The sequence below is a fragment of the Amaranthus tricolor genome, chromosome 14 (assembly GCF_026212465.1).
Source record: "Amaranthus tricolor cultivar Red isolate AtriRed21 chromosome 14, ASM2621246v1, whole genome shotgun sequence".
Taxonomy (NCBI): domain Eukaryota; kingdom Viridiplantae; phylum Streptophyta; class Magnoliopsida; order Caryophyllales; family Amaranthaceae; genus Amaranthus; species Amaranthus tricolor.
The window spans coordinates 9368897-9393185 of record NC_080060.1 but is presented as its reverse complement, the minus strand read 5'-3'; the positions used below and the strand labels follow the sequence as shown (position 1 = coordinate 9393185).

Here is a 24289-nt window from a genome sequence, read left to right as displayed (position 1 = left end):
AAGTACTTTGACGTTGTTATTGAATACTCCCTCCCTAAAGAAAGAAGTTCTTATTTTTTATTTGGGGTGTTTTATTTGTTGTTCTCATAAAAAATATGTTTATTTATATTATAAATTTTTGACAAAAATAACCTTACTCTAAAACATTTTAATATTTTAATAATACTTATGGTCCCCACATATCTTCCACTAACTTCATTTTAACATTTTTATATTCTCTGCGGTCCTCACATATTTCCTACTAACTTTATAAAAATATTTTTTATTAGTTGTGGTTCTTATATTTTTTTTCCACTAACTTTATTTTAATATTTTTTAATATTTATGGTCTCCACTTTTCCTCCATCAATCTATTATTCAATAAAATAATATCTCTACTATCTAAAAAATTTTATTTTTCTTAATTCCTGTAAACGTTCCTTATGAGAACTTCATTAAGTATCGGAAGAAGTAGTATTTATATGCATGTGAGCTAATATTAGATTTGTCTCCATACATAAATTTAAATATTTAATACATCAAATTTTAATAATTTTAATGTATGTATTAGCTAGATATATAAGCGGCTCAAAAGTCAAATGACATATGTATTTTTGAATTTTTGGCATGGACTGAAATCAATATGGCTAGATATATATAGCTACATACATAAATTTAGGTATTCAATATGGCTCTGTTGAGATTGTTAATGTGACATGGACTGAAATCAATTTATCAAAAGTCAAACATAAATAAATTCTTCAAATAAATTCTTTTCTTCTTGTAAAAAAGACATTTTGTAAACTCTTAATACTTTCTTTGTTTTAAAATACTTATACTATTTGATTCTTCATATAATTTAATACATTAATTCAATTTTTAATTTCTTTTAATTACTATGCATAATAAAAATTATAAAAATTTGATATTAATAATCTTTGTATGACACGGATCAAACTACATCTTACTTGATTATATTTTAACTTATCAAATTAAAAATTAATCATAAATTAAGAATAATAAATATTATTTATTATTTTATAATGTTGTAAGTAATATGAAATAGAGAAAGTATTTGTTAATGTTGTTGACCTTCATATTATATGACAGTAATTATAGCTAAGATTATAAGTGGAAGACGTGTATTCGAAAACGTACTTAATTACCTGTCTAGGTAATAATATGACGCTATGAATTAAACAAATCAGTACTGAAATGAAATTGTACGGATAAATTAAAAGTTAGAGAAATATCATAATACGAATCAAATAAAGTGGTGGGAATTAAATTTAAAATAAAATATATTAAAATTTTTAGGGACGGAGGGAGTAATAGTAGTACTTTTTTTGTTCTAAAATACTTTGTGGTTATTTGCACTACTTATCATTTAAGTTTATATTGTATATTACGGCTAATGTGTATGAAAAAATATAGTCCAATAGGATGTTGTTTGAATCGTCTAATCGTATATTTTCATTATATTAATTTATTATAATTTTTTATTATATATAATTTACTATATAGATAATTAAAATAAAGCACTGAGTTATATAAAAAGTTTAATATAGCAAATATGAGAAAAGGAAGTAACTACAATATTAAGCAAAGTAACAATTAATTAGACCGTCCAATAAATTTGAAGCAAATTCCATGTGATAATTTGAGTGCTAACAAAAGCATAATAAGTCAGCTTAATTCTATATGATTATCACTTCATTCTGATTGCTTCTTTCAGCCGCCTAATTACTAAATAAGATTATTCTATAATTAGATGATGTCCAATTCATGCTCAATTCTGTAGATTTTATAAAATGTATTAATGAATTGTTATACAATTTATATGTATAAATAAATTGTGGAAGTTTTGGTAAATAGTGAGTTATAAAGTTAACAAATTATTTTTAAGTGGTAGGATTTGATAGGGTGGGAATTTTGTGATATTAATTTATCTTTTTGTTTTTGTAGTATTATTCTTTTTGTCTTTTTGTAGTGGTGTACAAAATCACAATAATTAGTCAGATATTTCTAAAAATAATTTTTTGTAAATTACTCTTTCTGTTTTATTTTGTTATTCCCATTTTCTATTTTCAAAGATTTTTAAGGTAATTTTAAAGCTTTAATATCTCTAAATACGTATTATAAAATATTATAAAATATGTACAATTAAAAATTATATTAACACAAATCTAACAAGATCTGATCACATGAATATATTTTATCTTCTATAAGTAAAATGTTAAATGGAAAAAAAATTATAAAACGGAAAAGTATAAAATAATATTTTTATTTTTTTATGTTTCAGGGTCGCCTGAGGTAGGAGGTCAATGAAAATCCAACTCAGACTTCGCATGGGAATATAGTACTTGCCACTATAAGTATTCAACTCAAGCTCAACTCGGTGGATCCGCTCAAGTCGAACGGTGTTCTACCCGTATTTGCAATACCCCTTCTGAAATTTTTGTTATGATTTGGCGCTTCTTGCATTTGGGTTGCTTTCTGCTGTTTCTGTTCCTGTGTGTGCTGTGTATGTGATGGCTGTATTTCTGGTAGCTGATTCCAGTTTATGTGATGGCTTTATTTCAAAATCAAAATGTTCATACTTTTCGTAGCTAATTAATCAATTTTGAACACTAAATGTATAATGTGTTTGTTCTTTTTAAAATCTGAAGTCAATGAAAGATTTAATATCCGCATGCGCATATGGCGAGAGGGTTGTTCGTTATCGGTTGTCGCTTGAAGAAATCAAGGAAGAATTGAAGACTTAGTTTTTTTTTAATTTTATAATGTGTAGCAGAGGGAAGCCAGCACAAGGAGTCATGGGTAAAATGTCCAAGAAGTACAGTGTGAGTAGGAAGACAATATTAAGAATATGGGGACAGATAAAGCACCAACAACAACAAACCAATTTCCAATCAATGTCAACAGTAAAAGGATAGGAAAGAAGTCAAGGGATGAGATTTTGTTTGATAACACAAAGTTCAAGAGACTTGAAAAAGCGCAAAAGACAAGTCAAACAGCAGTTGCAAGGGCCATGGGGTTAGCCAAAGCACAGTTTGGAGATCGAAAAAGAAGAAGTACAATCGAAAGCACACCAATGCAATAAAACTGTTGCTTAATGACAAAAATAAACTCGACAGGTTAATTTTTTGTCTCACAAGTTGCGTTTCAGATGAGCACACAAGCAATTTCAAGTTTAATGACATGTCAAACGTAGTGCATATAGATGAGAAGTTGTTTTACCTCACTAGGACACAACAAACTTATTATCTCATACCTGGGGAGGTAGAGCCACATAGAGAAATCCAATCAAAACGATATGTGCCTAAAATCATGTTTATGTGTGATGTTGCTAAACCAATTTTTTTAAATGAAGGTGAGCTGATTTTTGATGGAAAGATAGGGATCTTTCCATTTACATCACAAGTGCCAGCACAAAGGAGTTCAAACAATAGGAAGAGAGGAGAGCCAGAGACCAAACTCATACAATCAATCACTAAAAATCACACGAGAGATATGATTGTGCACAAGATACTGGTGTTTAGAAGTAAATGGCCAGCACATTTAAGCAAAACATATACATTCAACAAGACAATGCTAAGCCACACATTTAAGATGATGACATAGTGTTTAGAGTGGCAGCAACACTTGATGGATTTAGTTTCCATTTAGTGCAACAACCTCCTAACTCTCCAGATATGAATGTGTTAGATTTAGGATTTATTAGGTCTACATAAACATTGCAGCATCAAAAATCAGCCTACAATTATGCACAATTGGTTAAGGCAGTAAATGCAACATTTGAGGGTCTACAACCAAATGCATTGAAGTTTCTATGGATTACTTTACAAGCATGTATAATTGAGGTTATTAATAACTTAGGTGGTGTAGATTATCACATTCCACATATAAACAAAACAAAGCTTGTAAGGGAAGGGAGACTTCCACATTTTTTGGGGGTACAAAGGAAAATTATTTACAAGGCACTTGGTTATTTGGACTCAAAGGTACATCAGAGTACATTTGAGGTTATCTTATTTTACTTGGGAATTAAAAGTGAATAATTTTTTCATCAAAAACAATTAACAAATGAACCAGGACCAGCAACAGAGGCACCATAGACCACAACAGCATAAGAATCAAACTTAACAACAACAACAGATCTAGGACAAGCATCAGCATCAACATCAACACCAACAACAGATCCAGCTCAAGCATCAAATGCATCAACAACAACAGAACCAGCACAAGTAGCATGAACAACAACATAAGCAGCACAAGTATCATGTATATATGACACATATGAGTATACTTTTGGGTTACCTATGTATACTCACTTTTGGGTGAACTATGTTAGGAAAATGCTTAGGAGTAAACATGATGTAGAAACAGAATCATCACGTTGTTTAACCATAAAAATTTAAATGAAAAAGGCAACTTCAGCAGATTAATGATGGCTTGGAAAGCAAAATTGAAAAAGTTCATCTCAGAGAACAAAATGTTCTCATCACAGATACCCCATAAACCACAGTGATTGACTCGTGAATCTGGTGATAACATAGCCTCCTAAACATGATGTTTGGTGGCTTATGAACTGAAACCCTAGATTGGTGGAAAAAGTTGTTTATTTAGGGTTTATTGTAGCTATAATCAAATGTTTACCCTTAAAAAAATCATAGGGAAAAAAAATCAGAACAAAACACAAACATGCATACCTTCAAAAAACACATAAACAAAATCATCATAAGTCAAAAAGGAAATATGTATCCATACGAGAGAAGGGTCCTCCATCATCAAAATAAGACTTAAAATCATCATCATCATCCAGTGATTCTACATCTGAAGAAGGGAACATGTTCTCAATATAAAGATCTTGCATATCTATTTGTAAATCAAACAAACTCTTAATTTCTTCATCCTCGAAAGTTAAAGCTCTTTCCCAGTTAGGATCGGTTTCAACAGAGCTCGTAGGAGATAGAGGTCAAACCAAGAATTAGGAGGACCAACAAGATCACTGTCTTGAGATGAAGACAACCAAGAAAGACAAGAACTTGGTGACTCCATCTCCGAAAACCCAGAGGTATAAAAAAACCTAGATCCGTAAAAACCCAGATCTATAAGAAAATCTAACACCAGAAAAGAGAGGGGAGAGATGGGAAAGGAGATGATGAAGGAAAATCGAAACACATAGTGAACGACGAAAAATCATAGACGAAAATCAGTAATGGGAATGAAGGAGGAAGATAACGATATGCATACTCAGGGATAAAGATGAGAGAGAGAAAGAATTAGGGTTAAAATGTTAGTAGGATGAGGATGGGGGGTTGATTTTAAAAGGGAGGGAATCATTAAGGGTATTAAGTAAGGATTAGTGAAATATTTTATTTGGGTAAGTAGTATAAACGGGGGTATTTCCGTAATTATATGTGTGAGCTAATGGCATTTAGGTAAAAAAATCAGTGCCAAAAAAGAAAATGGGACACATAAGGTGAACTTACACAATAAAAAAAATGAGACAAGTAAAAAGCATAGGAGGGAGTAATATATAGTTGGGTATATAATGGTGTGTGCTTGAGGGTATAGTATTTTTATAATACCAAATATATTATGTTATAACCTTAAATATATGTTGTTATAACCCCATATATATTACTCCCTCCTATTCACCCAATGTGTCCCATTTGACTTTTTATTATTTTTTGGGTAGTCAAATGGGACCACATGTGAAAAAAAAAAGTAGTGTTTTTAAATTTTTATAAGGGTAAATTGGGGTTAGTAGATATAAAGGTGTAAAAAAGCTAAGTTTAGTTGGGATAAATTAGTAAAGGTAACATACCAAAAATAGAAATGAGACATTTAAGGTGACTTGACCAAATAAATTAAAATTTTATTAAATTAAATTAAATTTTTTATATTATTATTTTGATACAAAAAATGAAATATTTAATGCAACTACAGCAATTTGACTGGCGCTCTAATTGTCCCAAAATTATTGTCGTTTTAATTATTTACTCTTTCCGTTCTACTTATTTGCATCACTCAACATTTTAGTTGGTCCCGCTTAATTTGAATCGTTTCTATTTTTAGATAATAGTACACTATTTTATTTTAATCTCATTGATACATTTTAACTTTCTTATAATTTCATTCATACAATTTATTCTCTTCATTTCAATTATCTATTTTTTTTCTTAAAAAACTGACACTTGCTCTTTGATTTAATTTTAATGAGACAAAGAAAATAAAAATTAGTAATATGAAAATAAGAAACATACTATCAAAAAATATGAGGCCAACAAGATCAATAAACAATTGAAACCATCAATAAAATTAATGGCTTAAAACAACTAGAAAGAACAAGAATTGTACTTGTTGCAGTAGAAAAGCCATCTACATTGAATTATCCAACAATTTGTTCACTAAAAGTTGGAAGCCTCAAATACATATAATTCGAAACTATGAAAGCAGTTTAAATGTATTTCATCCTCAATTGAAGTACATGAAAATGATTCGCTGAAAGCAAGTAAAATGAATTAAGACCGATGAACAAAATATTTGAAAAGATGCATACATAGTAGAAGATTTATGTGAGACACAGATAACCTCTCTAAAAATACAGCATCCTTTCCCTTCCATTCGAAAACTACAAATCTAATACATGACCCGAACTGAAAGAACCTATAATCTTATGAAGCAACTAGGTCTGGAGTCTCGGCTTCGACAGACAATAAGGCAGTGTGTACTTTTCCAACCCAGTTGTCCAGACGATCACGCAAGGATTTGATTTGCGGAATCCCCAAAACTCTAGGTTGCACCCATGATACATGAACTGTGCCCTCAACCTGATCAATGATTCCCTCAATAAGATGAACCTGCAATTCCAATTTGTACACATTTCAAGACAAGGACAAAATACTAATTAATCTGGAAAGAAGTTAACAGCAATAAAAGTTTGAAATGACCAGGTGTGGATGGTAATTTAGTACGAAAGTCGATGAGGGTGGTGTATTGATCAAATACCATTCACATCATTGCTTTTGTGACTATTTATGCAACAAAAAGTTAGTGCGGCGAAAAGTAAAAAATTGTACTTCTACAATGCAGACTAACGAACGTTTAATAAGAGTAACAGCAATTTTGATTTGGTTAAAACAAAACTTGTATTTACTCGCTTAAGTTGCTTGGTTTACTTTAAAATTTTTCCTGACCCCCTTCCCATTTACCTCGGTAACAAGTTTAAGCTAGACTACAAGCTAAATCAAACAGCTCTTTTTATCAAACGTGTTTGCTAGATCCGCAGAAGGTAGAGAGGATATTCATGTGACAATCACACATACACAAATATAAAACATAAACAAGGTGTGATGACCTATCAAGATATCCAGAAGCATTGGCAATGGGCCAAAGCAAGCAACACTAGTAAAATAAGGTGGAATACGTAAAACGAACTTACAGAAAGGCTCTTCATGAGGAGATACTCAACATCTTCTATAGTAAGCCTAGTGCGCTCCGCAATGACATTCAACGGAATTGTTCGGTCTTCTGCAGGCCGGCTGCACAAGAATAGAACACACTTGAAACATAATGCTTAAGACTCCAAAAAGAAAGCAGCGACAAAATTCAAAAAAAAATGCCATTCATAATGTTCTCGACTGCTACAGCATACCTGAATATGATTTCCATCAAACATAGAATATTTATCTTCTCCAACAGTTTTCTTTCATTAGCAACTAATGCTGGTTGTGCATTGAGAGCATCTTTGTGCACATTGCATAGTTCTTGATACCGAATCAAGTCACCAGTGTTAAATGCTTGCAGTATATAGTAAAGCCACTCTACCTTTGTCCCAATAAGAGACTTTAACTGAGGGAAGAAACAGTATATTAATCATATCATACATACCGCATTACTAATGAGATTTATCCCTATGAACTCTTCCATCATAAGTAACAAGCACCAAAGACCATGAAATGCTGAACTAGAACGGATCAATGCCAGAGCAAATGAACACAGACAATAATGTATGACGAGACAAATATTTACTATAAGCAGATTGTCGATTCCAGCTTAAAATAACTAAATAGAAGTATTTGATTCGGCCTTTGGGCCGCTTAGTTGTCTGCTGGACAGTAAGTTTGCAGGCACACAACCTGCTTAAAAGAATGTGTTTCTAATTGCTATGTCCCCAGAATAAAGTATAATAGTTTAAACTTGAAGTGATAGAACATACTACAAATAGTAACAAATATATTGTTTGCATCCACAACTAAATGTCACCTTCAACTAAAGAAATTAGAGGGACAAAGAGTAGTTCGGAAATAATATACATTATATAGTAAAATGTTAAAACCAGCCATCATACATGCACTTGATAAGAAAAGGAGCAACTTTATCACAATAAAATTACAATAGAAAAGGTTTGTATCCATCTTTCATTAGCCATGACTAATACAACGTGAAACACTAAGCAAAGAGAAATAAACACTCCTTTCTCTGTGAAGACTAAATATCGTTACTCTAATTGTGGACATATTCATGATATTAGACTCACTTGATTAAAACATGGTTACCCTTCATGAAAGGCTTTTTACGAAAACTGAGTGTTTTCAAGGATGATACTTATTTCAGGATAAAGAAAATAGCATATTAAAAACCTGATAAATCCTTGTTTAATACTCAAAATCCATAATGATAGATGACTCACACATGATGATGACAAGCGCCAACGAACTGCCCCACCACCGAATAAAGACATAAATAAAATTCAATAGCATAAACGAACAACAATGATAAATGCCATAAACGAACAATAATATTCGCAGCACTAGGGAACGAATATTAACATGTTACAGATTTTCAAATGAGGGACACTTACAATTGGATGTGCAAGTAGCTCGCCAAAGTTGTAGATATTGTCTCCCAACAATGCAGATAATGAAAGATCAAAAGCCAAATCCTATAAGATATTCGATGTGCATGAGAACTTTACAAGTGACATAAAAGCAAAAAAAAAAGTTGAACATCTCCATAGTGCAAACATAATATATGTAAAACTTCAATACCAAGGAAAGAGGTCAATTACATGTCTTTTTTCCAATCTTTACCAACATCCTAAACAAAAAGTCAAGTAAAGACCAACACTACAGACAATATTAGTTACTTTCCAAACTAACTTGGCAGCAAATATAGAATACATATGAAAGTTAATATTTTCATCTAACAATCAAATACAAATAAAACTTCGAAGTGTGACCAGCTCAATGTATACAGCAAATGCGTCTTTAAGCAAGAGATTGCTAGCAAACAGAGCAAATCAGACCTAGCTAAATAAACAACTTAGCATAAGTTCAAATTTTCAATCAAAGCTAAAGTGTTACAAATGGCATGAAACACAAATTCAGATAAAATCAGCAAATGGATTTACAATAGCATCAAGAGTTTATCCAAGTAGCAACTAGCAAAAAACCTAATTCCTTATTGAGCACTCAACTCAACCATGGACTAATACTATCCTTGTTTCTGTTGGGCTAACTCGCCGTACCATTCCGAAGAATCAGTACTTTACCCACTAGGACTCAACATCATAACAAGAATTATTATCCGCCAACTGGGAGATACAATCATGGTACAAATGTGATTAGGGACTTGGTGAACAATTCTCGAGTACTAAAAAATCCTACAGTAATGAATAAGCATTCGGTTTTTACAAGAAATCTTTCAAAAAGATACAAATGCATCTAAATTATTAAACCAAACCACTATCTTGCAGTAGCCTACCAAGACACCAATGATATGACAGCACAAGCCTAAGAAATAAAATTAGACAAAAAGAAAATTACCAGCTTGAATGAATCAGAAAGAGTCTCCACTGAAGTATAAGCAAGATAGAGGAGAGCATTCTTGTAGAACTCCGCAAATTCCTGACGTGCTTTATGATACTGAGATGAGACCCAGTAAAAACTAGCATGCACTGAAGGATCAATATCAGTCATACTGTCAAGTGTAATTTTCCCATCTTCCAAAAGCTTCTTGCAATCTTTTTCTTCCCCTTGCTCAAGCTTCAACAAAGCAATCTGCATCTTTATGTAGAGAACAGGCTCCTCTATACGACTCTCCCGTGTAGCACGAAGTTTTTCAATCACCTCCTCAAGATAACCAATTGCTGCTTCTTTTTCCACATACTGTCGAGATACTATGACCGCAAAATGAGCAAGCTTAAGAAGATTTATCTTTGTCTCAAAGTCAGTGATAAAATTGTGATATAACTGTATCAGGGCATCACCTGCCTGCAACACAAAAATATCAGAGGCATTACAAGCCAACACCAACTAGATAAACAACCAGAAGACAAATTGCTGGAATCAATAGAAGCATACATGAATAGTTGAATGAATGAATGAAAAATGGAACAAAGAAAAAAATATGATTCAGATTACAGACTCATTCAGTGGAGCTGTGAAACTACTACACGCCTGCAGTATAGATCTTTACTTTTAATATCTTCATCCAATTTAATGCTGATTCAATCATACTGCATTTCTTTAAATGGAAATTAAGAAATAATGCTTACTCCCTCCGTCCTAAATTAGATAATGCATTAGGAATTGTACACTTGCCAACGCCTAATACCAACCATTAATATCTTTAATCACATATAGGTAAAAATTATATATGCTTGATACATTCAAAATATGTATTCAAACAAACTTAAAAATGTATAATATACAATCACTTATTTTAACTAGTAAGAAAAATAAGTAATTAGGGTTAAGGTATGAGTCAAACCAAAATGTGTCATCTAAATTAGCGTGCAGAAAGAAATAGAAAATGAAGGCACAACCATAGAATTTCAAAATTACATAAGAACCTGCTATTACCAGTTTCTTCATCTCAAAACTTCAAATAGATATTCAGAACCTCAAGTGCATTGCACCAAGACCAGCCATTTAGAGATGCACAGTTATCATTTGATCATAAGTCATAACCACAAAAAGAACATTAATTCTGACATTATGAAAACTTGAGAGCATACGTTCACGGTTTGGCATGATATTCCACTTATCTCATAGTAAAGATAGTGTGGTGGAGTGGCATCTTGAACACCTTACCAAGGGTATCAAGAGACAAGGGATAGAATGATGATTTCGAACTTGAAAAAAAGATCATATACCAAAATACAATCAAGCGATACTCAACATGGTCGTTACGAACTATTGCAAAAAGCCAATGGTAGCAATTCTTTAAAAAATTTCCACAAAATAGCACTCTACTTTTGAACATTGTGCTACAGTAACATTATGAAGGAAAAACATTCGTATTTCCGTTATATTGTGAAATTATCATTTTATCCATGTGTTATTTCATTAAAACACAGTAAACCCTTCCTCTTCCATTCATCTTCTTCCTCAACTACTCAAGTCATATCAAGATTCAAGAAGCTTCATAATGTTACCTAATTCAAAGATTCAAGAAGATTCAAGATTCAAGTCATGCAAACCAGCAACAAGCATTCCATTCAAAAAAGAATAATAGCTGAGAAGTTCGTTATTTTCATCACTGCGAATTTTGTTGTTTACATAAGGATACAATCATTTCTGTAACTGGTGTCATCCACTTGTAAATTTAACAATGATAATTAAAAATTAGAAACAAGTCATTTAACCATAGTTTTCATCAAAAGCTGCTGCTATTGGAATACCAATGTTACCTAATTTGCTTTTCTAATAGGTAATTTGCCAAAAATGAGGCAAAAAAACCTTAACCAACATGGATTTATTTTTTCAATTTGCAATTCACAAGTTGATTGGTGAATTAAGGTAACACTAGGAATAACACGTTTACAAAATAGCAACCTAATTATCCCACCTTCAGGATTTAATGCTATTCCTTTAAATAAACTTAACAAAGATAACAGGGGAAGACAGAGAAACAAAGTCCCAAGTTATAAAAAGTTTCCAATGGCCCTGATAGTAGTATGATGCATATATATAAGTTGTCTTGCCAGTGGTGCCTTGCAAGTAGTAATTTCTAGAAGATTAGCATATCGTGGTTTGGAATCGGGGTCCATTGGAATAATCTCTACAACATAACAGCATTGCCAGTGCAGCCTGCATATATCTGATATTTACCTCCCTTCCTAGGTTGGAAACTTTAAAACCATTTAATTAGTGTCTTAGTTAATACTAAATGATGATGCACTTAATGTCATAATAGATAAGACGAAACTATATGTTAGCAAAGGATGACATAGGTATCACATTGATTGTGCATATGTATCTGATATGACTAGAATAGTTGAGGAAGAAGATGAATGGAAGAGGAAGGGTTTACTGTGTTTTGATGAAATAACACAAGGATAAAATAACAATTTTACAGCATAACTGAAAAACAAACGCTTTTCCTTCATAATGGTACTGTAGCTCAATGTTCAAAAGTAGAGTGCTATTTTGTAGAAATTTTTTTAAGAATTCCTACCACTGGCCTTTTGCAATAGTTCGTGTCTACTATGTAGAATATCCCTACAATCAATTCATTCTTAGAATCACATCAATTTTAGCAACATACACATGTAATTTTATACTATCCTTTAATTTTATAATAAGAATGACATAATAGAAAATCCTAAGAGGGCAAAAATTCTCGAGGATTGAAAAATACTAATGCAGCCTCCTCCCAGAAGGATTAAGACGCTTGATCACACGCACTTCAACATAAGTACTCTTCATGAAACTTAGATTTGCAATTTTTTTCAAGCTTCAACGACACAGGTTCACTATTAATGGTTTTACTTTTATAAATATAATACAATGGGTCCCTTTCGTAAAAACAAATGAGTTTTAACCCCCCTTGTACTGCAAAAGACAAACCACATAGGTTTCAACTATAATTCCCCAATAATTAACTAACACATCAAAGACATACTCACAAATAAGACAACCAATAAATATAGTAGATTCAAAATTGATTGACCAGAACTAATCTAGATTAAAAAGTTTCTTGTGAGGCTCATTTATAGTTACATCAATCATGGCTTTGTCTAGGGAGGCCATCAGCCACAAAGTAATTGTCTAAGGGTCGTACTTTCTACCAAATATTGATCGGAATTAGAGTTTCCACTCACCGCCTGTTAAAATTGAATAGATACAGCATGCCGCCATAGGATTATAAAGATTATAGTGTAACCTCATTGTCATGAACATGAAACACCATGGAGAATAAGAAGCAAAAACATTTTTGGAAGATAAAACGGTGTACAAATCTACTCTTATGTACCACCATATATGAGTTTGGGGAATTCCTTATAGTAACCCTGAGGTATTGGGTATTTCACGTAATAAACAAAGTTTTTTAAAAATCCGTGACCTTTTTATCCAAAAATACGTTTGCAAACATTGATTTAGTAATGATAATGATAGTTATACGCGTATTTTTAACCCTTTTACTAAACTCCATTGCATCAAAAGCTTATATTTTCCCTAAACCTAAAACCTAAAATGTGATTTGGATTTTGGAGGAAAGATAGAAAAGTTAGGGTTTATGTTTTTGGGAAATATAAGCTTTATGCAATGTAATTTGGTAAAAGGGTTAAATAGGAGTACAACAATCGTTATCCTTACTAAATTAACGTTTTAATCATTTTTTGGATAAAAAGGTCACGGAGGATGAATTGGATAAACCTCAGGATTACCGTGTGAATTTTTAAAAAACTTTGGTAACCACGTGTAAAACCCAATACCTCAGGGTTACCATGTGGAATTTCCCTATAATTTTTTTACTTAAAATAAACACCTTTTTCCTAAATCTAGTCAAATTTCCAGTGATACATAGACCAATTTATAACAGCAGATAGATTCCCCCATTTTCAATTTCCTCTCATTTTACCTCCCTCCTAGTTTTCTTAGAATTGATTTCATGATCAATGTCAATGATTACTGAAACTGAATTGATTTGACGATCAATTAAAGAGGATCAGACCGACAGCAAGTCGAGCCTATGCTCAGGGCCCACTAAAAAATTATAATTTGTCTTTATGAGGATTTGAACACAAATTTATTGCCTAGGGGCAAAGCGCAAGCTTACAATTGGTGAGGCATTTGTTTTTGTTCAAAAGCTTAGAAAACAATTTAAAAGCATATATGATACTTAAAACCAAGACAAAAGTATAAGGAAATCAAAACCAAGACAAAAGAAGTCTGCGCGGCGAAATTAAGGACTTTTAAAGAGGTGTTTGACAAACTAGATTCTAAAAAAGAAAAAAGAATATATATATATATATATATATATATATATATATATATATATATATATATATATATATATATATATATATATATATATATATATATATATATATATAGGATGGCAAAGAGAAGGCAAGCAAAAACTAATGACATAGGTGTAGTCAAGTGAGAAGGACAAGGATATGAACAGTCTAATTCAGGACAGGAACATCAAGGATCGATGGGCAAAGTATTTTGATGAGTAATTTAATAAAGAACAAGGACATGTTATAGAGACACAATAATCATTCATTTAGAAAATAGAGATTTTACACGAAAAATACAGAAATCATAGATAGATAGGGCTTCGACAAATATAAATCTAAAGAAAGCGATTTAGCCAGATGATATGGAGATACCTAGGGACGATTGGGGTAATTTGGCTAACTGATCTATTCAACAAGATTTGGTGAACAAACAAGATGCCCAATAACTAGAGAAGAAGTGCTCTAGTGTCTATTAACAAGAACAAAGAAGATGTCCAAGATTGCACTAACTACCGAGGAATAATACTCATGAGTCATATTATAAAACATTGTTACTTGGAACACAATTCGGTTTGGAACGGGAACGGGAACACGGAACTCGACCTAGATTGACTCGAGAACAATCAGGTACAAGATACAATATGTAGAAAATATAAATTTGAAAAACAAAACTAAATTAAAATGATTACTTTGGTTTAAGAAATTATTTTCAAGTGGAACTTTTTTAGATTTCTAGGTTTCATCTCGTTTTTTCCTCACTTTGAGTGCTTTGGGTTGCGTTTCGTGGTGATTGGAGACGGAAGTTCCCATATCGCAGAACATGGCTATGTTCCACGTTCCATGTAACTATGCTATAAAGTTATGGAAAGGAGTGGTAGAGACACGTATGAGGAGATATACCTCCATATCAAAGAACCAATTTAAAATTATGCCTGAGAGATCCAGAATAAAAATAATTCATCTTATGAGACAAATGATCGAGTACTATAGGGCTAAAAAAAAAGTCTTGCACACAGTTTTTATTAGCTTGAAAAAGGCATAAGACAAGATACTAAGAGAAATACTTTGGTGGGCAATGACAAAAAAGGGAATTCCAAAAAAATACATCAATATAATGCAAGATATACTACGAGAAGTAAAGACGAATGTTAGGACATGTGGAGGAGCAAAAGAATCACAATTGGCCTTCATCAGGGCTCAAGCCTAAGCCCTTTTCTTTACGTAACGGCTTTAGATGAGATAACTCAATCGATACAAAGACACATGTCTTGGTACATGTTTGCTGAAGACATTATTTTGGTAAATGAGACTAGGAAGGGAGTAAATGCTAAGTTAGAATGATGGAGACAATAGTTGGAGTCAAGAGGTTTCAAATTAAGTCGATGCAAGACAACGTACATGGAATATAATTTTAGCACAAACTATATAACAAGAGGCACTACAAAGCAAGAAGAGAAAGAAATCGCTTCATGTAGATGTTTCAAATATCTTAGGTTCATATTTTAGAGTATTAGAGACGTACAACAAAATGTTACCCATAGAATTAAGTGTGGGGGGAATGGAGAGCAAGTAATGAAATATTAAGTGATCGAGGTTGCCCTTATAGATAACGGATAGGTTTATCGAATTATTATTAGACCAGCGATATTGAATGTTCGGCTTATAAAAAGGATCATAGTAGAAAAATGAGAGTAGCAAAAATGCAAATGCTTCAATAGATGAGTGGACATACTTTGAGGAATAAAATTCGAAATGAAGATATAAGAAAAGGTTTAGAACTTGCAAATATTAAGGAAAAGATGAAAGAGAATCATTTAAGATGGTTTTGGCATGTACAAAGACGGCCTATTAGCGTACTGGTAAGAAAGATGGAAAGCTAGCTTTTCAAAATACAAGTTCTACTCAATCTCTGGCCATATGACACACAATGTTAAGTCCAACACCATGCAAGCTTTTCAAAATACAGTCAAGTTTGAAAGCCAGACACACACCTGCATGGTTGCATCCCTAGTTTAAAAAGCTCGTCTAGGAAGGTCTTAGGGGAGCAATGGTTAAGCGGCTTAATATGGGTAAACAAGGTGATTCCTTTAAGGCGAACATCTAAGATCACCTAATAGCACCTAAAGACAAGTGCCTAAGAGCACCAGAGGCTCATTTGATGCGTAAAGTCAGCACGTATGTTTTCCTTTCTCCTTATTCTTCTGTATTTTTCTTTTCTTCTTGATTTCTGTTCTTTTAAGTTTTTTTCGGTTTTTTGGAGGAATTTTAACTCAATTGTTTATGGATTTTCGGGTGTCTCGCACCCAATTGCTAGCACCTTATGCCTAGCACCAATAGCCTAGCATGTGAGGGCCTTAGGGATTCCCACGCCTTTCAGAACTAAGAGTGTATCCTAAACTAACAGCTAAAGCTGAGTAACACAAGCAACGTATACGGATTGCAATCTAATAAAACCAAGAAAGCCGAGAAAATCCTAGCTCATTCAAATCCATCATTCTACCTAATGTAAATATCGGACATTCACAAAATTACCAGCTATAATGATAGACTTAAAGTTGGACCAATAAGAAATCATTAAACACCAAAACAACCATGTCTCGAGCTTCTACAACCCTCAGATAATCCGTCAATCATTATCACTGAGTCCTGTTAATAGGATCGACTCTATGTGAGTCCAACTCAAAATACAAACCCGCAAAAATACCATGTCTAAACTTCATATGTCTAAAGATTCTACAATAGAATAGTGTAGCCAGATTACACCTCAAAAATACATACTCAACTACAATACCCAATCAGCATAACACAATCTAATTGCTGCAAAAAAAAACAAAACCCTAATTGATGAAATCCGAACCTATGAAACCCTACTTTCACTATAACTAACACATCACAAAACCCTAGATTCCCCAAATTCCTATACAATTTAGCAAAACACTGCACAAAGCGGAAAATAAGCATCGAAATCTTTACTCGAACACAATAGAAAGCAATTAAAGCACGACAAACCTGAAATGCGGCAAGAGCAAGAAATTCTTCAAGCTTTTCAGTAAGTTGATGCCAAAGTTTCTTCTGGTACAGATCTGCAAGAGAATTGAAGCGATCGGAAAGTTCTGGATGCGAGTTTCTGAGTGTCTCTAAGTATTCAACTCCCATGGCTGAATTCTTTGATTCTTTCTCGTCTGTGATTCTGGGAAGTGTTAATGCAACAATATTGAAGTGCAGAAGAAAGTAGGAGGCTGGCTTTGTTGAAGCTTCAAAACCTAAAAAGGATTTGATTATTTTTACCAATTTGGTTCTTATTTTTTGTGAATAAAGAAACTGGGAAAATATCAATTTTTTCTTTCACTTGTTTCTTGTTCTCAAAGAAAAGAATACTAATTACTTCTCTAAAAACGTTTTTGCTCTCTGAACACTAATATGAAGACAAGTCTATGTATTGGCAAACGATATATAGTTGGTAATTGATTGGGATGGAAGTAATTGATTTGACTAGTTAATTTTTAAGATGTTTGATGAATTTGAATATTGGTTATTGGCCGTTTGTTATAGAAAAAGTGAGTCAATAAGCCAAAAATCAATAAAAAAAAGCTAGTTGGAACAGTTTTTTTATTTTGGCTTAAAAGCAGCTTTTCATCTGCTTTAAAAGTCATTTATCAAACACTTTTTTTGACTGTTTAACCAACCAACAAACCAAAAGTCAAAAGTCAACTAAAAGCTAAACCAAAGTCATGTACCAAACATCCCTTATTAGTTGCTTATATAAGTGTTGGGTATAATTAAATCGGTGACTAAAAATTGTTGTATAAAAAGACAGTTAAGTAGATGATAAATTTATTGTAGACTTAAAGTATATTTGTTTATACTATACGTTTAATCAAATGATTAATACAAGATCAAAAAATCATTTTATAATCATAAATTACAAGTTATTATTTATTCTATTAATGAATCTTTATTGCCTCACACCAATTCACATTTTAAGGTCCTCAATTGCACATATTACATTTATTGTTAGAATATATAATAAATCTTAGAAGTTTTAACCATCAACTTGAGTTTTTTGTTAAGTTGATCTCTTGACATGATATTAAAAACCAATGTGATAAAAGGTCACATGTTTGAATCTTAACCATCAGCTTAAGTAATACTTAGCGTTAAATATGAAAAGGATATAAATTTTTAGTTGAATTGATTCATTGACACAAAATGATCGATGGAGTCTTGGTACTACACTTACCGAATAAACAACATCTTGTGTGTGTAACTTATGAAGTGGTTGTTCCTTTAATTTACTTATTTTCTACCGCTATAGAAAAGTCTTGGTTGTACCGTGCTTTTTTATGATGTTAATGAAAATCAAGGTAAGCCACTAACCAAATCAAACAAATAAAAATAGCAAGAAAAACTATCTCTTAATTAGCTTAAACCAAAAACTCATATTGAATAAAATTTTATATGGACTACGGATTTAGTGCATATTAAAATTGTGTTTACCAAATTTTAATTGTTAGTGATTTAGGAAAATAAAGAGTAAGGATTGTGAATTAGTGAACTAGATGGTAAGAAGTGTGGATTAGTGATGTAGATCAATCCATCCCAACATTAACTATTTCAAATATTAACTTATTCAACATTTGGGTTTGGCTCTCTTTTAAGCTTTAAGCTAATTTTCAGATTATTTGAGATTCATAAAGTAATTAATTTAATCTCGTAGTTGTTCTTTTAGTTCACATTTTTATATTATGTTGCATTATTAGTCAAGTCTTTTCTAATTGAGTCTTTTCTTTGTTATTTTAATTTTGTAGTCATGAACTAAGTCTTTAAATTGTGTCGTTTTATTATTTAAGTCTTTTATTTTATTTTCGAATATTTTGAGTCTTTTTCTGTATTTTTTTTTTTTTGCAATAAAACAAAGTCTTAGAGATGATTAAGCTAGGTTTAGGATCAAGCTTAATCGTGTTTCATGTTTAGTTAGTTCAGTTGTTCTTTTTTCGTTTGTCGAGTACTTAAATATAAAATCGCTCAATTGGTTAAAAAATTACGAAGTTTATGAAGCAAGAATCAAAGCAAAGACAATGAGAGTTTTTGAAGATAATTGCAAAGATCACAAATCAAAGAAAATCAAGCCCAATCACATCGTTTTCCAAAAGTTCTGATTTTCGCAAAAAAAAAAAAAAAAAAGAAGAAGTTTGAAGTTCTATGCTTCTCACCAAACAGCTCTTTTTTTTTTTTGCAAAAATCGGAATTTTAGACAACAATGTGATTGAGCTTGATTAGCTTATTCAAATAGCCAACAACCAATTGCCAAAAACTCTCAATAAAAGAATTGGTTAGGTCAAATGAGCTATAAAATGTTTGGTGAATTAGCTTATTCAAATAGCTTATAGACATCAACAAGCTAATTCTCACCATGCTCAATATCAACGTATTTATCAAATCAGATTGTTCACCAAATTACTTTGACAACATTGCCCCCAAAATTTCTCTGTTAGCCCACTTTCCTAACTAACATACTATTGTAGTATATAACATATTCAAGGACCTCAACCAAAAGTTCAAGCTGATAGTTGGTTAAAGCCCTGAATATGTTCACAAAAACTTGAACGAGACAGTCTTATTATGAGACCGTCAATATGGGTCGGCACAATAGCCAAAAATTGAAAAATAAAAACGGTCACTCTTCCAGAAATTAAAAAATAAAAATTTAATTTTGACCTTAAAGGTATCAATTTCAACTTAAGGTAAACCTTAAATAGATCAATTCAAACAAAAATTATCAATTTTGACTTGAAATTGATCAATTTTGACGTTAAACTGATCAATACCTAAATATGATTTCTTACACAGTTTCAGAATAGAGGTAATATAATGGTATTATTCTATGGTTGAATTTCAAACGACAAATGAATGGCATAACACTATCAATAATAGTGTTAAAACATTGCTCATTATAAGTATTCTTATTCGATGCAACATGATAGTTCTAATAGAATAATGGAACATAAAAGTACTTATACTCTTTAATTTTCGATCAATAATAGTGGTATTGGCGTATTTCTCTTCCCTCAATAATTTTCTATTCATAATGGACTTGGAAATAAATTTGTAGGTGTAATATTTGCTTATCCTGGATGTGAAGGTGGAGGAAGTATCCATTTCGAATTATGTTTGCCAATTAATTCAATGAATGCTATTAGAAATAACTAAGAGTCATGACTTTGTTATAAAAAAAATTCAATTTTGATATAAGAATGATCAATTCAGACCTTAAAATGATTAATTATAATTAGTTATAACAAAAAAAATTCAATTTTAATCTTAAACGTATCAATTATGACTTTGAATAGATCAAGTATTGAGTTTATATTGAGAAAAATTATAATTGGGCTGATTGGACTATCCGTCTCATATTGAGACCATCTCGTCCAAAACCAGCTAGAATATGTTCTATATTCTAATATTCTCCTATAAAATTTCTGATCAACATACTCAGTATCATCTTCACGTTGCAGCTTCTCATTGTCAATTGTGGTTGCCACGTCACAATTTCTCATATGAAACAAGTTCAACAAGTTGAAAAATTGAATAAAATTACATTTTAAAAAAAAATTCCAAAATAAGCTTCGAGAAATTTTAATTTCCAAAATAAATATCTTTGTGTCCGTGTCTAAGATTATGGCTTATTCGTTGTTACTAACAACGAACAAGAGAAAAAAATTAGCATAACTTTATTTTTTGTTACTAATAGCGAACAAAAAAAAACCATAATTTTTAACAGGAAAAAGAAAATAAAAAATCAATGCTTGTTTGTTGTTTATAATAGCAAACAAACTTTATTTTTTTTATTCATTTTTAATAGGATTTTTTTGTTTCTCTCTCTTTTTTAATCCCCGGAGTTTGCTTCTTCAATGAAGAACAAAACTAGAGTTGTTTTGTGAGGTATTTAGATTTATCTCTCTCCGAAATTTGCCGTTCCAATAAAGGTCCTACCTGGAGTTTCTTCTAACTCTTTATATGGCTTATAATTGTTTTCTTGTTCCATTGTCACGTTATCAATTTTATCATTAATTTTACTCCATTTGCAATTCTTGATGTGCTTTTCTTTTCAGTTTCTACTCTCTTTGTGTGATCTGACCGTCACATTAAAAACCCACAAGCTTGAAACAAACAACCCTTTATTGTGTGGCGTGTTCCTCCTTAGTGGGTACACCGGGGATGAGTTTTGTGATCAGATCTCCAATTGAATGACTTTGTTGCTAGTCCTTGTCCAAAATCCGAGGATTCATTACCCAATGATGGCTCTTTTTTATTATGTTCAGTGGTTCAATCTCCATTCTAATGTTACATATGTTTTAATTTTTGAAAGTGGATCTTGATTGAGCAAGTCCCTGTCGTGTAAGTCGACAAGAAATTGGTACAACCTATTTTGTTGAATGATTTAATTGAATATGATTATGTTTACTATACTTTAATGGGTTAGACATTCATAAATTAATTTCTTTCCATATCAATATGAGTTTGCTAAAATATGTCTTTATAGATTCATATATGTTATGTCTCGGTAGTCAACTGGAGCATGCTCCACATTCCCCCAGCTCAGGAGGAACTTGGGTTCGATTCTTGCTCGCCACTCCACCTAACCCGTGACAAGCATCCGTGCAGCCTAGCTTACAAAAATCATTGTTTTGAAAAGCATTTGATACAAACATCTTCATTTTGCACTTGTAACTTGTTTGAAAAACCACAAGTGAATTCCAGTGTAAATAGCATCATATAAAACTTCATAAAATCCCAGACGATTTGCATTCTTCTAGCAAATTTACAAGATTATGTTCAGGTGCACTTATTGATGGAAGTGTCATGCGATTTGGCAAAGGAGGCCGTGATCTTGTCTCGGAAGCTGCTTCGGAATCACCTGTTGGCTCTCCTTTCATGAGCGGCAAGTTGGTTCTTCTCATTACATTTGCAGCAGAAATCCGTTCCTTCCATACTCTGCCATCCAGTTGAGTCGCCATAAAAGTACTAATGAGATATTATACATATAATTGTTGATCAAATATCAGGGATAGGGGTTGTTTGACAATTGGTTATTGGTTGTTAGCGGTTGGCTGTTTTAGGTGGTTTGTTTGACCAGTTAGAAATGTTGGTTGTTTTTGTTAGCTTTTAGCTAGATGAAAAGGTCAACTGTTTGTGAAGATGTTTGGTAAATTTTGAGTATTGACTGTTGGTTGTTTATTAGAGAAAAAGTGAACTAACAAGCCAGAAGTCAACCAAAAAAGTTAGATGGAGCAGTTTTTTCATTTTGGAATAAAAGTTAGCTTTTCAGCTGCTTTAAAAGCCATTTACCAAACACTTTTTTTGACTGTTTGACCAATCAACAAACTAAAAGCTAAAAATCAACCAAAAAGCTAAGCCAAAAGCCATGTACCAAACACCACCATAGTGAATTGTGATCCTCATCAGTTGGGCAAAATTCCACTTCAATATGGCCATAGCAACTTAACACTGAATTTAGGGTATGCTTGAATTGGTGTAAATATTTAAGGGGTAAAAAAAATCAAAGTAAGAAAACGAAGTTGATAAATGAGAAATTAGTGAAATTTCATTGTTGTAGAGGTGAAAGAATAGTTGCAAAGTAATGAAAAATGAAAAGAGCTCTAAATTTTGTGGGGGTAAATATTTATCTTATGGGAGGGTGGGGGATGTATTACCTCCATAATAGGGGATATCATCTTCTTTTTCTTTATTATTTTTATTTCATGCTCATTTTACCTTCGCAACTATCTCAAGTACTTCAAATGCATCTCTATTTGCTTTCGTTTCATTAGTTTGACTTTATTTTTCCCCTAAATATTTACACCCAATTCAAATATGCCCTTAGAGGAATTACACAATAACAATGATGACACTAAGTTTGTTAGTTAGAATTTAGAAAATGGGTCTGGGCTGTTGGACCATGACAATTTGTCACATAATCATCCCGTGGGCCCACTAAGTTTATTAGTTAGATTTAGAAAATGGGTCGGGGCAGTTGGGCCGTGATAATTCATCATATAATCATTCCGTTGGCCCACTAAGTCTATTAGTTAGAATTTAGAAAATGGGTCTAGGCTGTTAGGCCGTGACAATTCGTCATATAATCATCCTGTAGGCCCACTCGTGTGAACACACCCACGGGCTCAGGCTAACAAACCCAAAGGAGGTTCACTACTAAAACCAATGTTCCACAAGTGATACATCTTCTTATCTTTCTCCGATGTAGACAACTCACATGCGAGTAATAATGGGTATTTTAAGACTTCGAGATTTGTAGTCAATGTTCCACAAGTGTTCTAGTTGTTAAAAGTCCTAGTTTTTTTGGATGATGAAAGAGTTACTATTATTGGTATAATGGTATCTACTACCTCCAATCCATAGCTAAGTGAATATCTATTTTCGAATGTCTTAAAACCCAATAAGCCTTGTCAGCAAGATTTTCCTTTAAAGTTGGGAATCTAATCCTCCCACTATTCTGTACATTTTTCTTGGCACTATTTGGAAAAGACCAAAATGGTAGTATACTTTTTCTAACAATCAAGAAACAGAAATATTTTTAGCAAGATTTAGCTCAAGTAGCATCTTATCGGAGAATAAAACAAGCTTCTGAACAAGATTAGCCTGCCTAATACTTTACATCAATGCATCCATACTAAAGGTTAGACCTTTCAACCTTCAGTTGTCACAAAAACATTCAGCATTTAGCCACCATGATAAACATATTTACTAGAGGTGTTCATGGTCATCAAGTCAATTTCAGATCAGGTGTTTCGGATCGCTTCGAAATCGGGTTTTGTGTCAAAATTGAACTTTTACATTATTTTAAGTTCATTTTGAAGTCGCGTTAAGTCGGATTCGGTTTCAAAGTCGGGTAAATATCGAGTTATCGGGTCTGTTTTGAACAACTCTAATATTAGCTATGTGGAAGAGCTAAGAACTTTAATGGGAAAGAGAAAAATACTTCACAGTAAAGACCAATGCGAACATCCTCAATTACTGATCCAACTA

General features: G+C 32.3%; 2 protein-coding genes across 3 annotated transcripts in view; both read right to left on the bottom strand.

The window, feature by feature from the left end:
• Nucleotides 1-6330: 6330 nt before the first annotated feature.
• Nucleotides 6331-17656, bottom strand: LOC130799633 (26S proteasome non-ATPase regulatory subunit 13 homolog A-like). Its single transcript, XM_057662794.1, has 6 exons — nucleotides 17252-17656; nucleotides 9816-10262; nucleotides 8852-8932; nucleotides 7643-7839; nucleotides 7430-7529; nucleotides 6331-6848 (listed from the first exon to the last, which is right to left on the bottom strand). The coding sequence occupies exons 1-6, from the start codon at nucleotides 17396-17398 to the stop codon at nucleotides 6663-6665; spliced, it is 1158 nt and encodes a 385-aa protein (XP_057518777.1). The 5' UTR covers nucleotides 17399-17656; the 3' UTR covers nucleotides 6331-6662.
• Nucleotides 17657-21762: 4106 nt separating this feature from the next.
• Nucleotides 21763-24289, bottom strand: part of LOC130800072 (uncharacterized) — a 4215-nt gene continuing 1688 nt past the window's right edge. For both annotated transcript variants that reach the window (XM_057663420.1, XM_057663421.1), the window contains exon 3: nucleotides 21763-22237. In XM_057663420.1, the coding sequence (XP_057519403.1) occupies nucleotides 22157-22237 (81 nt within the window). In that variant the 3' untranslated portion in view covers nucleotides 21763-22156. The remainder of the gene's footprint in view (nucleotides 22238-24289) is intronic.

Bases quoted from the DNA above. Each gene is read 5' to 3' on its own strand.
- LOC130799633 (XM_057662794.1), bottom strand. From the start codon at position 17,398: ATGGGAGTTGAATACTTAGAGACACTCAGAAACTCGCATCCAGAACTT. The intron at 8,933-9,815 runs GTAATTTTCTTT...AATATCTTATAG, and splicing joins TTTCTGATTCATTCAAGCTG to GATTTGGCTTTTGATCTTTC. The intron at 7,530-7,642 runs GTATGCTGTAGC...ATTCTTGTGCAG, and splicing joins TTGATGGAAATCATATTCAG to CCGGCCTGCAGAAGACCGAA.